The 15836-nt window shown below is 40.3% G+C and overlaps 2 protein-coding genes across 6 annotated transcripts; one reads left to right on the forward strand and one right to left on the reverse strand.

Moving 5' to 3' along the window:
• Positions 1-1911: 1911 nt before the first annotated feature.
• LOC143694669 (uncharacterized) lies at positions 1912-3201 on the reverse strand. The gene is made up of 2 exons (XM_077182567.1): positions 2557-3201; positions 1912-2439 (listed from the first exon to the last, which is right to left on the reverse strand). Exons 1-2 carry the CDS (start codon positions 3195-3197, stop codon positions 2364-2366), a joined length of 717 nt encoding a protein of 238 aa, XP_077038682.1. The 5' UTR covers positions 3198-3201; the 3' UTR covers positions 1912-2363.
• UPP1 (uridine phosphorylase 1) lies at positions 2737-15567 on the forward strand. Of its 5 annotated transcripts, none has more exons than XM_077182537.1 (8): positions 2737-2862; positions 5411-5476; positions 8294-8411; positions 8909-9067; positions 10082-10196; positions 10652-10861; positions 12323-12469; positions 13908-14804. In XM_077182537.1, the coding sequence occupies exons 2-8, from the start codon at positions 5424-5426 to the stop codon at positions 14045-14047; spliced, it is 942 nt and encodes a 313-aa protein (XP_077038652.1). In that variant the 5' UTR covers positions 2737-2862; positions 5411-5423; the 3' UTR covers positions 14048-14804. The 5 variants fall into 5 exon arrangements, with proteins under 5 accessions (XP_077038652.1, XP_077038660.1, XP_077038644.1 ...); XM_077182545.1 differs by lacking the exon at positions 2737-2862 and adding an exon at positions 3015-3116 and having other exon boundaries at positions 13908-14813; XM_077182529.1 differs by lacking the exon at positions 2737-2862 and adding an exon at positions 3766-3839 and having other exon boundaries at positions 13908-15567.
• The last annotated feature ends 269 nt before the right edge of the window (positions 15568-15836 follow it).

Below are 15836 nucleotides of genomic sequence, written 5' to 3' on the forward strand. Positions count from 1 at the left end.
AAAGTGCAGTTACTTTTTATGAATTGCATCCAGGATACTGAGTATGTGAATGTTTCTAAAAGAGAATTCCAGATAAAGATTTAACAATAACTTGTCAGTTTAGTGACTGGAGAGTAATTTTCCTTTTATATACAGCCATTTCACTGTTGTGAAGTCTAATATATATCTAATACACAATTCTAACCACTTCTGTCTTTTTGGACTAGACTACAATATAAACATGCCTCCAAAGATCAAGGGTCCATATTCATTAACTTTCTTTGTGTAGCAATACAAACAAAAATTCAATTGCCCCATTTTAGATGCTTCTGAAACATCTAAAATTCCCTTGATTTAGGCTTATGTATTTCTTAAATACTATTATCTGTGCTGAATATGCAGGCTGAGTTGTAAAAGATGTAGGATGAAGCCCAATTTCTTTCTGTAAATAAATAGCTTCATATTCTTGCTCTTCCCTGCAGATATTTTTTCAGAATGTAGTTATATATTATGCTATAGTGTGGGAGAAAAAGCTAGAAATAGAAATAAAGAAGTTCAGTCTTAGCACATTTTGTCCTTCTATTAATAATTGTCATGATACAAAACATCCAGAATATCTGAAAAATCAAAATGAAGTGGGTAAAACAGCTGCACTGAACTATTTGTCCAATTGACTTTGAAAATGGTTTATGGTGAGCACAAGGGAGAATACATTTGATTATGATAGACAGCCTTATTTTCTATAACTCAGATTTTCACCCGTGCAATATAAAAACCTGAAAACCGACACCAGTTGCATATTGTTGTTATTACCCCTGTATGTGGCTGTGTATTTTTCACCCTTCTAAATGACATTAGTATCCTTCCCACTAAAATACAAAATGGAATGAAAACCCAAACACTACACTACAAAACCAGGAAGCTAAAAGGAGATTTAAAGTTTTTTACTGATAACTGAGAGCAAAGGTTACTACCAATTATTAGACTCATAGAAATGCATAATTTATTGAAGATTTCTGACAAGGTTAACTATGGTAACCTTATTATATACAAAAAAGCAATTTACATTGATTTTCTTAATATATAGCTGAATGGAAAATGACCTGAAAGCTAAAGCAGACTTTTCACTGGATCCTAAGATGACAGAGTAGATAATATTCCTGTTTAAAGGAAAACTTTCTTCCACAGAATTAAACACTCTTCTACGGTGTTTGTCCACTACTGTAGCTTGGGAGTCTTTACAAATATTTAAAGAACAGGAAAATGGAAGACAAATTAGGAACCTGTCCTGTTTCACCCACTAGAAATCTAAACAAGCTGAACAGGTGACGTTTTTCTGAGTTTGTTAAGCAATTCCTCTTGCATGTTGTTTATACCTAAAAATGTATCTGTGCAAGGGATCTCTCTCTCACTTATATTCCCATACAAAGTCCTTTGGTGTGAGACAGGATATGAATAAATTTTACTCTAAATACCCAAGACATGATTTTGTAATAAATACATCTCAGCAATTCCTTGTGCCTAATGTGTTTACTGTGCCTTCTGTGTCCTGAGGCACAGAAAGTTCTCTGCCATGAAGATTTTAGTTGCTCCGTCTCCCAAGTATTCTCTACTATGACAAACTACAGTGTGGTTCTGGTGGGAAAACTTACTTTAAAAATTGCATTTCAGGATAGTGGGTTTGGTGTTTTCAGTTACTGAAACAATGAACAATGTTAAATTTATGCTTCCACTAGACGAAACTGCCTCTGCTCTTTTCTCACACCGCGTTTGCCGTGCCCACATGCCCATGAGAGCGGGAACGCGGTGTGTGCGCACCGACCGACACCGAAGCAAGGGCAGACACAGGCACCGAGCTGACTGCCATCCTCAGCCAACACCTGCGTCTGTATCTATATCATCTGTGTTATAAATGATCAATCGCGAGCCAAATGATCAAAAATTGCGAAAAGATTTATTAATCTTTCTGCGTGACCGAATTACGGTCTTCGAAACCACCACAGCCAAAGAGACAGCGTCGAGCCCGGGATCGGCGCTGGGTGAACCTGGATCCGACCTCTATCGCATCGGACCCTATCCCGTTCACGAGAGCCGCTTTTTGCGGCGAGCTTTTATACAGTGTATTGTGCCCGAGGCGAAGGAGTCCCAACTTCTTTTGTAACTCTTCACATTCATCGCTGTTTCTTTCAGTGTGCAGAGCTGGACAAAGATCGTCTCCAGGTGGATAGTCAGCGTTGATGGGCTCCGGGGAAGCCGTGTATTCAGATGTATAGTTCTGGCGTGAGGGCTGTCTTGATTGATGCAATCTGCAGGGCGACGATCGCTCTTAGGCAGTTTCCGAAAACTCGAGATACCGGCGATCATCGTCCTGGAAGCGTTTATTCTTACGCTAAAGCGTCGATCGTTATCTTAGCCATGTCCGGGAATTCTTTGGAATCTGAATAGACGTCTGCTCTCGGGCTGTATGTGGTCAGAGACACGTGTCGGATTTGACAATCTTTATAACATGCAATCTTTAATAGGATGAATTATTTCTAACATATATTACATCTGTATCTGTATCTGTATCTGTATCACCTGTATCTGTATCTGCAATCTCCATGATAAGGTCCTCCCGAAGGCCCGTTCCCTTGGCAGCAACTCTCCCGCCGATGCCCGGAGCCCCGGGCTGCATCCCCACCGCTCTCGGCATCACAGCCGCTCCCTGTGCCCGCCCCGGAACACGGCGCTTCCCGCAGCCTCCCCGGCGCGCAGGGAGTTAACCGGGCCCGGGGCGGGGCGGTGCCGCCGCTGGCGGGATGTGGCTCGGCCGGGCGCCCCGCAGCCCGCCCGGGAACAGCGAGCCGCTCTCCTCGTTTCCCAGCAGCGGATCCCGCTGTCCCGGTGAGAACCGCATCCCGCCGTGCGCCCCGGCAGCCCGCGGCCCGCTCCCGGGCGGATGGTGGGATGCCTGCAGTGTCTCCCAGCCCCGGTCGCGGGACAATGGGGGCGGAGAGTGGGTAGGGAAGCGGGGGCGGCGGGCGTGGGTCCGGGCGAGCGCTCGTTTCGGCCGTGCCGCGGCGTCCGGCGGATGGGGCCGCTTGACTTCGTCTGCGGAGCCGGGGGAGCGCTCCGCCAGCAGCGAGGGGACCGGCAGGGTAAAATCGATTTTGCAGCAACTTCAGCTTTTGCTGATGATGGACGAACACCGAACAAGAGTTTTTCCTTGCAGAAACCATTGGCTGTGGGCTTCCTTCAAAAATGAGGGATGGTGGGTGGGGGGGTGGTGGGGGGAAATGAGAGGTGGTAATTATAGTGGATTCTGCGTGGGTTTAAAGCACCAGTCTGGGGATTTAGATGCTTAGATGAGATATCAGGAAGAAATCCTTCACTCACTGTCTCACTGAGTACGGTGAGACACTGAAACAGGTTGCCCAGGGAAGTTGTGGATGCCCATCCCTGGCAGTGTTAAAGGACAGACTAGATGAAGCTCTGAGCAATCTGGTCTAGTGAAAGGTGCCCCTGCCCTTAGCAGAAGGGGTGGAACCAGGTGATCTTTAGGGTTCCTCCCAACCCAAACCATTCTAGGATGTGCACACACCTTAAAACAGGCTGTGCCCTTTCTTTATCTGAGTCCTGCTGGGAGCACATTATTGTTGAATGTCAGTTTTAACTTTGGCTGAAGAAGACTGCAGAAACTTTTGACATGTCTGTAAAAATTTCCATTTGGTTAGACAGCGTGAGAGTTTTGTGGTTTCATATTAACTGGTAGCTTGTCAACTACCTCATTGCTGTCAGGGTCTGCCATGGGAAAGCTGCTTTATGCTCACTCCTTCCTTCAGTTCCTGCCAAGACACCTCCAGCTGGGTGCTCTTGAGGGGGTAAGCTGGACCTTTGGACTGTCAGAACTTTGTTCTCAGCTTTTTTAAGTGTATTCACCTGTGTGCCTGTGTACCTTGTGTACCTGTGATTACTTAGGGGATCAGAACCCAGAACAATTACAAATCTTGTGGATGCTTAATACTGTGAACAAGAGATGAATGAATATCCTTGGTTTATTTGCAGCCATTTTTCTTCTTACTACATAAAAATTAGTTTTCTGTTTCTTCTTCCTAGCTTCTAACTCCTCTTTATCAGGACTCATGGCACTGTAGGAAGAAGTGATGTATTTTTCCTGTAATGTGTGTGGTATGTGGTTTTGCCCCGTAGTAGCTGACTGTACTTCATACCACCATAAGGAAGTGTAGTTGACTATAAATGCAACTTTTATACTTCCCCTCCTTGATCATAGATGGTTGCATACTTTTAGTATACCTAGTGCCTGCAAATTTGGGTCTACTTAATAAAGGTTGATATTTTCAATGAAGAAAATGAATTGTCCTTATAAATTTTAATACATTTCCATTACTCAGTGGCTTTTAACAGGCAGGTCTCTTGTTTATTTTTTTAGACTTCATTAGAAAATCACATATGATGTAATTCTGTTGCAAGATCGATTTCTTCCTGCTTCCTTGTGGTGTAATCTTGGGGTTTTTAGGGATTACAGTCCTGTCTCTGTTATAATCTCTGTGCTGTCAGGCCTTCTTAATGGAGGGTAGAGCAAAATGTTATGATTCAATACTTCCCATAAGGGCATCCCCAGAAAGTACCAGCTTCGGCACGTAGCCTTAGTCACTTCTGAAAATAATAATGAATTAATCATCCTATAATTATAATTCTGTCCTCGGACCAGCATGAAAGCCTCAGTGATACATTTGTCTATTTAAATGTAAAGAAGAATGCAGCAGGGAGAAGGTTTTGCATGTAGGCTAAGGTAATGGATCAGAAAAGAAGGTATTCAGGATATATGATAAGCTGAGAGCTGTGGCTTTTTGAAGCTGTGTTTTAGTTTCCTGCTCCTTGCTTTATGCTGGAGAAAGAAGTGCTCTTAATGTCAGTAGGAGGAGTTTAGTGAGGAGGATATTATGAGTAAGATGCTGCCTGGACTTGGGTTTCACGTGTCTGCCAGCCTGAGCTGAGCTTTGCAGACCTGGAGCCAGAGGTGGAAGGGGAGTGAAGCTGGTTCAGCAGTCACTGTTGTTGGGAGGTATGGAGGAAAGAGGGTGAGTGAGCTAGCAATGAGACTTGCCTCCCTGTGGCCAGTGAACCTGCAGCTGTTCACCCCACAGAAAAGAGGTAGTGGTGAGGTGGGAGTTGCAATAGCAAGGAATTAATTTAGGCTTGAGGGTTTGAAAGTGGTGATGCTCAGCTGTAAAAATTGTAGATGATAATTTTGCTCCTTTTGCTCCAGTTATAAAAGCTGTAGTGTGCCTGGATTATTTGGGAAATTTAATATTCATGGTAGTTATCATCAATACAAGGTTTCTTTCTCTGTTAATGCTTCCAGCTTTACAGATGGGACTATTCTGATGCACTTACATATATAATTTTTTTTTTTTTAATATAATTCTAGGTTTAAGACATACATGGCTCCTGGTTCCTCAAATGAGAAGAAAACTGATGATGGACAGGCTTCAAAGTAAGATTGACAAATGAATTATTTTGTCCAAGTTTACACTTAAACTTCCTCCCCAAACTCATTACACACTCATTTAGTTTAAGATAAATTTTATGATATGCCAAGTATCCCGTAGCAGGTCTTTTGACAATTGCATGCTTTATTGCTTTACCACACCTATACAGACGACTTTGCTGGCAAGCCATTTGAACTTCTCTCAACAGTGAATACTTCAAAGCAGGGTTTTGTTTTTATTTATTTTTATTTTAATCCAGTGAGCTGCTGAAAGGTTGATTTTGGCTGCTGCTTCAAGAGTTCAAGCAAATATTTCAGTGGCTTTCTCTAATCCTTACTTTAAGCTTATTTTACTAAAACCTGCTACATGCTTCTTTTGTCTTTGGATTTGTATTTTACTTATACCCTTAGCAGTTGTAGGTGCTTTACAACAGCTTTAGGGAAATAAATTTCCTGCTCCTGAGCTTTGAGTGCCAAGGATTTTTATCAAGCAACCTTTGCCTCTCCTGTAAATCCATGGCATTGATCCTATGTACACATATCAATATGCTAGTTTTTATTGCTCATTTTACCCCAGGGTCCAAGTCTGCAATCAGATGTGTGGATAAACTGAGCAAGCTGGTAACAGCCCCTCACTGTGTTGAGGCTGTGGGTCAGAGAATGCTATTGGTGGGCTGTGAGATGAAAAAGGTGGAATATAGCTACTGATGAGGAAGGAGATTGTGCTTTGGCCAGGCATGAGAACAGTGGTGTTGGCACATATCTCATTAATTTCCTTGAACTCTTATTAAAGGCCTTGCCTTTCCCTGATTTATTTCCTGGAGAGAGGCTTTTATTGCCACTGTTAATAAAAAAAAAATATTTTTTTTTTCTTGCCTGAGGATAGATTGTAAAATGATTTCAAATCATAGCCTATCCTATTTGTATGTGACCATTCCAATGGACATCAGCACAGCCAGATATTGGATCTGCATTAGTGAGTGGCCCAGTAAACAAATGTAGAGAGTCCCACAAAACTGAGCAGGAATAATTCAGGGGAGGCAGTGTAGAAGTTCTGCTAATATGAGCTGGTGAATTCCTAGGTTTTCTGTGTCTTCATGACGAGCCATAAACCTGCTCTTTAGTTCTCCCAGAGTCAAACAAGTCTCTTGGAAGGAAGAACAAAGGCAGCCAAAGCCTCTGGTTCCACCTCAGGCAGGATTTGTACGAAGAGAGGCAAATGGAGACCATGGGAGATGGAAGGGAATTCCTACTGAAGGGGTGAATGGACTGGCTGCCTTGGTGGGCAGCTCTTTCTGTTGCTGAGGGTGATTGTCTGTGGTGGGCAGGGACAGATAGGGTGGGTTGGGATGACACCTCTTTCCTTGGTTGTACAGCTGTTACTGGATAATTAATGATGCTGGAGAGAGACCATCTGGAACAGAAGAAATTGCTGTACTCAGAATATCTGAGTTGGAACTATTTGGTTTCCGAGGAACAGTTCAGTGACCTCAGCACAGGCATCTTGGCAAATGTAGACTTCCTTCATCCTGGATAGGTAGATAAGGCATAGGAAGTAATGGAAAGCATAGGTTCTTTCTGCCTTATCTCCTTTCTGGAGAGACATTAGAAGGCAGATAAGATAACTTTGTGACCTTGACCATCTAAAATACTGCTAAACACTTCTGTTTAGGCTTCAGAGTTGTTCCTAAGTTGCCCTAATGATTTTTTGAATGAAGTCCAGGTGAAGTCTTTTGTTTGTCTCCTCTGACAAAGCAGTTTGAATTTGCTGAGCCATGCTGTGCCTCCACTGAGCCTTCATTAAACTATTAAGTCATCTTCTTGTGTCTGGAAGCTATTTACTGCTTGATTCCATCTCTCAGAAATTACTTTGAAGTACTGGCCAGTGTTCTGCTTAAGCATGTTGACTAGTCTTTCCTACCTGTTTCAATTCAACTTAAAACATCAAGCACAGAAAGCAGACGTTTTATAAATCATTCAGCTTGTTTAGTTAGTCCACTATTGAATTTTCCATGAATGTGATCCCACAGCCAAGTAGTTCAGGTTTCCCTCCTTGTCCTGTCATTTGCCGTCTCTTCAGACAGATTAATTTTTATTTTTCTTTTAAGATGTGTCATTTCTTTACAAGAGGCTCTTAAAAAGAAGTGAACTATTTTTGCCTCTTCCTCTCTTTTCCCTTTTCTTGAATTTTTTTTTTTTTCACATCTATGGTTTTCTCCTTGCTTCAGATCTCCACTTTTCTCTTTTGTTTTTCAGATCCTCTGTACCCTTGTTATCAGTTTCATGCCATAGGGTTTTTTTTCTCCTGTCTGTATGACAGAGTAAGACCAAGTGCCAGAAATCTAGTTTGTGCTTGTCCATAAAGCCGAAATCATCCCGTCCTTCTCAGGTGGCTGGCTGAGTTTCAGTCAAAACAGAGGTCAAGTTTTGCTTTTCAGCTTTGCTATAGATTGCCTGTATAATATGGTGGGCTATTGACCATTCCCTTGTCCTGCTCCCATTGCTCTGCTCACCATAAAGACCCACTATGGTACTCAGCTTTAATACTATTTAAGAAAATAAGATAAAAATTAGATAAAGATTGCACTGTTGCAAATGCATCTGAACATCTGGGCTTTTATACAGCAATTTCATCCTGTGTTTCTGGATTTAAGGTTTCTTTACACAATGCACAAGAAAAAAATATAAAATAATTTGTATGTGTGGCATTTCCCAACTTTTGATTGCTTGACTTTGAAGAATTGTCATCTGTTCAATGTTTGTATATATTCTATATATATTTGCATATATTCTATATGTTTCACAATGCTGTTCTCTTGGTAGAGAGAATTTTATTCGTCTCTGCAACCCTCACCTGGAGAAAATGAAAGAAGACATCCTGTACCATTTTGCTCTTGGGACTGGTACCCATGATTTTCCGGCATTGTTTGGGGATGTAAAGGTGAGATGCTTTGCTTTGTTCAGCAAGCCTGAGCTTTTCTGCAGAAGGTGAAAGTGTAGCTGTCTTCAGAATAAGACTAAATGTGTCAGCCTACCAGCCATGTAGGAGTACATGCAAAAGGGGAAAAATTTTGTGGGTTCTTGTCACTTTTGCTATCCAACAAAGCTGATGGTAATTGTTTTTGACTGTCTCTTTTCATCCAGTAAAAAGGCAAATGCTGTAGGGTCTATTCAGATACCACTTCTGTTTGTTGGGTCTTCATATCAATATTTGTCCTTCACTAGTAAACAGGGCAAAGGCAATTGAGTGCTGTAGACAGCTGAGTTTTTTTCATAATTCTTCTTCATGGCATTTTAGAATGATTATGAGAAGCACCATATCTGGGGATAAATCTGTACTAACCGAAGGCATTTGCATACTCGCGTTGTTCTTTGCATGTTCTTTGACACATGGAATCACTCAACTGATTTTGTTTTGTTGAACCCTGTCCACCCCAGTTTGTATGTGTTGGAGGAAGCCCTTCCCGGATGAAAGCTTTCATTGCCTACATAGCAGAGGAGCTGGGGCTCGGGAGCCCCGGGTGTGACTACCCCAACATCTGCGCGGGCACCGACCGCTACGCCATGTACAAAGTGGGGCCCGTGCTGTCCGTCAGCGTAAGTTCCTCCCTCCTCTGACACGGGACATGGGCCAGTTTTGATGCTGTTCAAAGCAGAAAATTTGAATGCGTGTTTCTTTTAAATACTTCACAGTCCTAAACAGTCTGCTCAAAATAGTGCAGTCAGCTAATTAAGGATTCCTTTTTAGCTGTTTTTTTTAAAGAGGTAAAATCTCCAATACCTTTGCTCCTTCTTGCATCCCTCTTTCCTCGGTGTACCACTGAGGTGTTGCAGGAATGGCCTCATATTTTTTGAGCAGTTACTGTTGTCTCATCCTTATTCTGTACCCTGAAATGGGGGAAAAAAGTCACTGGTGCATGTGGGGTATTGGGAAAATGTCTGTATCACATCCTGATTTATGTATTTGCAATGGCACTGTCAAATGTGCTTAAGAGTAGCATTCCATGGGTCTGGTGCTGCCAACCCATGTATGCATTTTAAAGAAATTCATAGCTTCAATTTGTAGATAGAATTACATGCTTCAATTGCAATTGCAAAACTGTACTATTATTTCACACCCTTTCTTGTAAGCTGTAATTATCAGAATATTGTGTAAGCTAATGTGGATTTATATTTGCTGAACGTCAAGACTAAACCACTAAAATGGTGTCTGTGTTTTGAAGCAAATTAGCTTAACTATTCACTAGCACTTCAGATTGGTGGAAAATCAGAGTGGTGTTTTTCTTGTGTTTAGGAAATGCTCCATGATGAAGTGCTTTAGTCAGCTATTGGGAAAGGACACTCTATACTTTTGAGAATGTAAATGTTCTGTAATTCATGATTTTTGGAAATATTGTATTTCATCCACAGTCTGCCAAAGCTAGTGGGAGTCTATTTGTAGGCCTTTTCAGTATCCTTCTGTAGACCCAAAGGTTGGGGTTTTTTTGGGAGTGAGTTAGGTGGTATTTGGGAAAACAGTATCAGGCAGGAGATAATGTCCAGCTGCTTCTTCCATATATATTTTGTGCTGTCTGTGTGAATGTGGAAAATTAATTTGTGTTTCCTTTTCAGCACGGCATGGGCATTCCTTCTATTTCAATCATGTTGCACGAGCTGATCAAACTGTTGTATCATGCCAAGTGTTCTGACATAACCATCATTCGCATTGGCACCTCTGGTGGAATAGGTATTTCGCCTCTTGATTTCTTTCTTCCTTTCTGCAAACCAAAGTGTCTTTGCAGGAGAGCAAGGCATCTCTCTGCATGTAAGATACTAATGGTCAGAACAGTTTTCCACAGCAGATGCATCATTTTTCTTCTGTAATTTTGAAAGTAAAGGCGACATCTGCTTTTGCATAGGGAAAATGCACTTTAAGATCTGACAATGTCAGAAGAAGGACATTCCTGTTCTATATGGAAAATATAAGAAATAAGTGAAAAAGGAAAAATTTCATTATTTCAGAAATTATTTGTAATAATAAACTGAAGCAGCTAGGCATGGACAAAAAATTCTCTTGGTGGATTCAGAGGCAAAATCCCCACCTTTGAGAGAAGCAGTGTTGGGTCAAGATGTATGTTTTATGTGTCTGGAAACCACTAGTTAACTGCATTGCAAAGGTATATCTATTTCCTTTTGCTGCAGGTCTGGAGCCAGGCTCAGTGGTTATAACTAGGCAGTCTGTAGATGCCACCTTCAAGCCTCAGCTGGAACAGGTTGTTCTGGGAAAGACTGTAATTCGCAGCACCAACCTGGATGAACAGCTGGCTCAGGAGCTGATGCAGTGCAGTAAAGAAATCAGTCAGTTCAATACAGTCATTGGAAACACCATGTGCACTTTGGATTTTTATGAAGGTAAGCCTGGTGATAGACTAACAGAAGAGTATTGGTAAGCAGCAATAGATAAACATTGAATAATTTATCACATTAAGCTTCCAGTTCACTAACAGAATGTGTTCCCTACTCTGGCTTGTCTCGCAAATCTCAATTAAACCATTTTTCTTCTATGTAAAATCAAGCATTGTACTTGGCTGTATCAAACTTTTAATTTTGTGGAGATTTCTCCTCAGCTTTAATAGATCCTCTGAAGTACACATAGTCTACTACACAGTCCTCATGTGCTTGTCAGGTATATTTGCCACAAAATTTATGTGATTTGTTGAAGCATCCTAGGGGAATAGAGGAGTGGGAATTACTTGTGACTTGTTTAAGGTTGGTTTTCTTTGCACTGGTTAAGTACCTAAAACAAATATTTTATGAAAAAAGAGCTGGAGCTTATTTCAGTTTGAGCAAAGTGGTGATCAGACAACCAAAGATAAGTTGCTGAGTTGTGTCAGTGCAGCTATGTAGGAGACACAAACGGACAAGGCCTATTTTGGATAAACATACAGGCATTCAGGTGCTTTTCTGAACTCCCAAATCTAGATGTTCATTCAGAAAAATCTTTCAAACCTTGTGAGAACAGAATGTAAGTGGCACCTCATCCCACTTTCTCTGTCTGTTGCTGAGTAGGTGACAAATGATCTTCATCGTAGTGCTCCAACTTGGGCAGAAGCACACACTGTCAGTTTGTGTATCTCAGGCACCAGCCACAGGTGCAGGCAACACCAAAAAAAGTGTCAGCAATGTTTTCAACTCATACAGCAAAAGCTGAGAACAGGATTGAGGCCCAAAATTTAGGAGTACGTATCCCAAACCCAAGAAAAGACTGAGTAAAATACAGTGTATTTCAACTCTTCTGTACTTAGCCTGCTGCTGTCTTGTCTGTAGGTGATCTTGAATAATTTGAGTAAAATTTTTTCTCAAAATGTACAACAGTATTAGCTAGTTAGCTTAAGAGACTGTACATCTCTTCCCTTGGGAAATCTGTAAGTAATAAAATGTTCATCCTTCTAAGGTAGAAACCGGAAACCATTTTTAAGCCTGGTGGTTTTTTTAGACAGTGATTAAACATATTAAAAATGCAGCTCTTCCATAAAACTTAAAGTTTCTTGTGGAATTTTGGTACTTGTTGTATGTGTGGAAATGTACAACATACATTTTCCTGTTGGTGAATTTGAGAATTGAAGCTGAAGAAGACTAATTAAGTTACCATGATTCACCAATTACCACTAAGTTACCATGATTATAAAGAATACAAATAATATGTATACGCTCTAGCAATAGCTAAGAATCACTTTGTCCTATTTGTCTTATGCACAAAAATAAAGAGTAGTAGTAAAAGGTGAGCACTGTATGGAGGAGACTGTAAGGTAACTGGATGTTTTCAAAATTGAATTTGATCTGTGATTTCATCCCTCTGAAATTACTTTCTAGGACAGGGCAGGTTGGATGGTGCAATCTGCTTATATGATGAAGAAGAAAAGCTGCAATATTTGAAGAATGCTTATGAGTCTGGTGTGAGAAACATCGAGATGGAGTCTTCTGTATTTGCTGCAATGTGTAATCTCAGTGGTGTCAAAGGTAACTAACTTAGTTACTTTATCCTAGCTATAGGAAATTTTCTGTATTACGGGGGTTTGTGGCTAAAAACTGCAAAGGAATGTTAACATACCTTTTGCACTTACAGATATATATATAAAAGATATTTCTGCTTATAGTTTTTTTGCTATCACTTTTTGATTTGCGTCACTTTTGTCACAATTTATCATAATTTCTCCTTCAGTTTTTACACAGTTTTCTTCTGTCATTTGCTATTCCAGCCCATGGCAACCATGTAAATCATTAAAGTACCTAATTACCCTGTGGCATTAATTTGTTTTTTCCAGTTAGCTTTTGAAGTTTACAGAAAGCAAGTGCTTAGTTCAAGCAATCAGGTGATTCTCAGATCTATATATATGTAACTATACTCAGTTTCTATACTTTCATATCAAATGGAACATAAAATTATTTTCTGTACACTTAAGACTATGATTCTTAAACAGTTGAGGATTTTTAGTAGTATCATGAATAAACTGTTCCAAATCATAAAATGAGTTAAATTTTTTAATGCATGCTAAATAAAAAAGGGAAATTAAAAATAATGTAATACAGTGTCTTTCTTCTTATTATATTAACTGTCTTCTCTCACTTTCCTTAGCAAGGAATATGTCAATTTAAAACACTGATGTTTCCCAAACTCCTTGAAGCTCAAGGAAGTCAAATGATGAAATATAAGCAAAAAGGCCAACAGTTATATCAAACACATTGAGTTCTTACTGGCTTGAAAGGGATTAAAGACTCAACCAGTACTATCCCTGAGCAATTCAGGAGGCCTTTGGCTGTCTCTGCTTTGTAGGTCTCTAATATGTATTTACTGTTTGTGCTCTGCAAATTGCCCCTGGCAGAAACCCCAGACAGAGCAGAGTTATAGGGTTGGGTGACAGACCTGAGCTTGAGTGAAAGAAGGGGTTTTGCGTTTGGGGCTGTGATGACTGAAAGGCAGCATATGAACCTGAGATGATCCTTGGGGTCCTCATGTGCTTGCAGTGTTCCCTGTCCATGAATGTGGAGGCAGCTTATCTGCTCCTTCCTGAGGGATGGCACTACAGCACAGGCACTCAGTGCAGGACTGTGGCTCTGCTAGAACCTTCTGTCAGGCACTTCCTACCAGGCATGTCCTGGGTACTTGTGAAATATACTTCCTATCAAGGAAAACAGAGGAATCATGATATAACAATAAGTGTCTGCAGCTGCCTGAGAGCTCTGGCTTTATTAGTGTAGCAAGCAGTTCCCTTAAACTATTTCTACCTTGTATCATCCACAGCATGCTAGTCCCCTAGCATCTCATGGTACTGCACACTCTTTTTTGGGGTTTGTTTCCTCTTGTATTTCTGTTCTTTTAGTGGTTTGTTCACATGTTTATGCTTTTGGATTGTAAAATGTAAAAGTGTCCTAACTAATGCTGTCTTTTAATTTCTAGCTGCTGTAGTGTGTGTCACTCTTCTGAATCGACTTGAAGGGGATCAGATCAGCAGCCCACATGACGTCCTTGTGGAGTACCAGCAGAGGCCACAGAAGTTAGTGGGATATTTCATTAAGAAAAGTCTTGGGAAAGTATGAAATATCCATCTCATGTTTCAGAGAAGGAGAAGGCCCTTGTACAGATCTGGTCACGGTTATGACTTCTGTGCATTACAGGTCTTTTGCCTCAGAGTAACTTACAGCATTCCGTGTGTCAGTGGAAGTTAATCATTTATGTCACTGCTCTTTGGGAACTGAATGTGCTGAAGGACTTCACTTAAGGTTTGCTTAGTTATGCATTGCTGGATAGAAAACTCACTTTTCTGTGAATTGGAAAGAGGATCTGTTGTGAAGGACAAGGCTGTGATAATACATAGAAAAACTATTTATCTCTGCTGTAAAGGAAAACTAGAGAGAAAATCAAACTTTATGGCCAAGTACATGCATACCAGCAAATTAACTTAAAAATTGGAATAATTTTCTTGTTGTTATAAAAAATTATATGTTATAATTGTCTTTGTTGGTTCACTTGTAAATAAAACTTAAAGTGAATGCAGTTTATTTTTTTTGTAGAATTTGACAAATAAACAATATTATTTTCATATATTAAAATTTCATGAAATTGCAAAGTGTGGGACTGAAGTTTCTAAGCATTAAGGACTTGACACTGAGCTGTTGAATAGCTGTACTGCCTCGATATCAATCCAGCAATATTTTAACTAAAGAATTGAATCAATACCCAGGAAATATTTATGCATTAAGTAATTTTGCATTAAGGTACTAGTAATCTTTTGCTGAAACAATCTTTTGCTTATGAAGAGGAACCGAAGGCATTCAGGAGATGCACAGCACGTTCACAGGCCTGTATTGTGGTAGCTCTTTTCTTTTCTTGCTTTCACTTTGTTTCTTTGGGTTTTTTTTTTTAATTGGTATTCATCTCCTTTCTCAGGATGTAACACTGACTGTTGCAATGGTTCCCAGTTTTTCTGAAGAACTGGAGTGTACCTCTTAGTGGTACATGCCATCAAAACCCCTTCTGCAATTGCAGTTTTTCCACTAACATTGGCCTGCTTGAGATTTTTTTTTTTTAATCATACTCCTTGCTGGTTTGCTGCTGTGGTTTGAGTGTAAGTACCTGATCAGTTAAAGAAAATGTGTTTATCTCTTCTTCTTTTTTTTCTTTTTTTTCTTTTTTTATTTTCCTTCTTTCTACTGCAGTGGGGGAGGGTCCAGTCCTAGCCGAGGTCATGGGTCAAAAAGTCTGAATAAGCTCTCAGAACAGCTGTGGCTGACCCAGGAAAATGAGATTTTCTCTGTGAGGATTGCAGTCTGCAATGCTGTTAACAAGCACAAGGTTCAGAACTGTAAGAGAGGGATGTTAGTAGTAGGCACAGTCACCAAGTGACAGAGACTGGAAACAATGTGATGAAAACATCAAAAAAAGAAGGGTGACTCATGAACAGGAAATTGCCAGTGAAGATCAGTCTCCCTAAATTTGATGAGTCTTTAAGCTGGAAAACATATTAGTAACTCTTACAAAGTTACAATCTAATCTTCTGTTAATTTTAAAGCCACATTTTCTTATTTATAATCAGGACTTACAGTGAAGGTAATTTTTCAGAGAAAATATTTTTTTCCCTAAGCTTAAGGCAAGAAGAGAAGTGGGAATGGCTCCACATTTTGTTTGAACAGTTTCTCCTTTATTAAAAAAAAAAATTAAAAAAAAATCTGTTTTTAACTATGTGTGGTGCTTGCCTAGGCATTGTGTGAAGTCTGTGAGGCCCTTTGGCCTCATGCAACAAAGTACATCTTTTCTCTTCAAGGTCCTGTTCAGCAACAAGGAGACAAAAATGAGATCACATCAGTGTGTGCTGCACTTTATGATGAA

Source organism: Agelaius phoeniceus, chromosome 1 (genome assembly GCF_051311805.1).
Source record: "Agelaius phoeniceus isolate bAgePho1 chromosome 1, bAgePho1.hap1, whole genome shotgun sequence".
NCBI classification, from domain to species: domain Eukaryota; kingdom Metazoa; phylum Chordata; class Aves; order Passeriformes; family Icteridae; genus Agelaius; species Agelaius phoeniceus.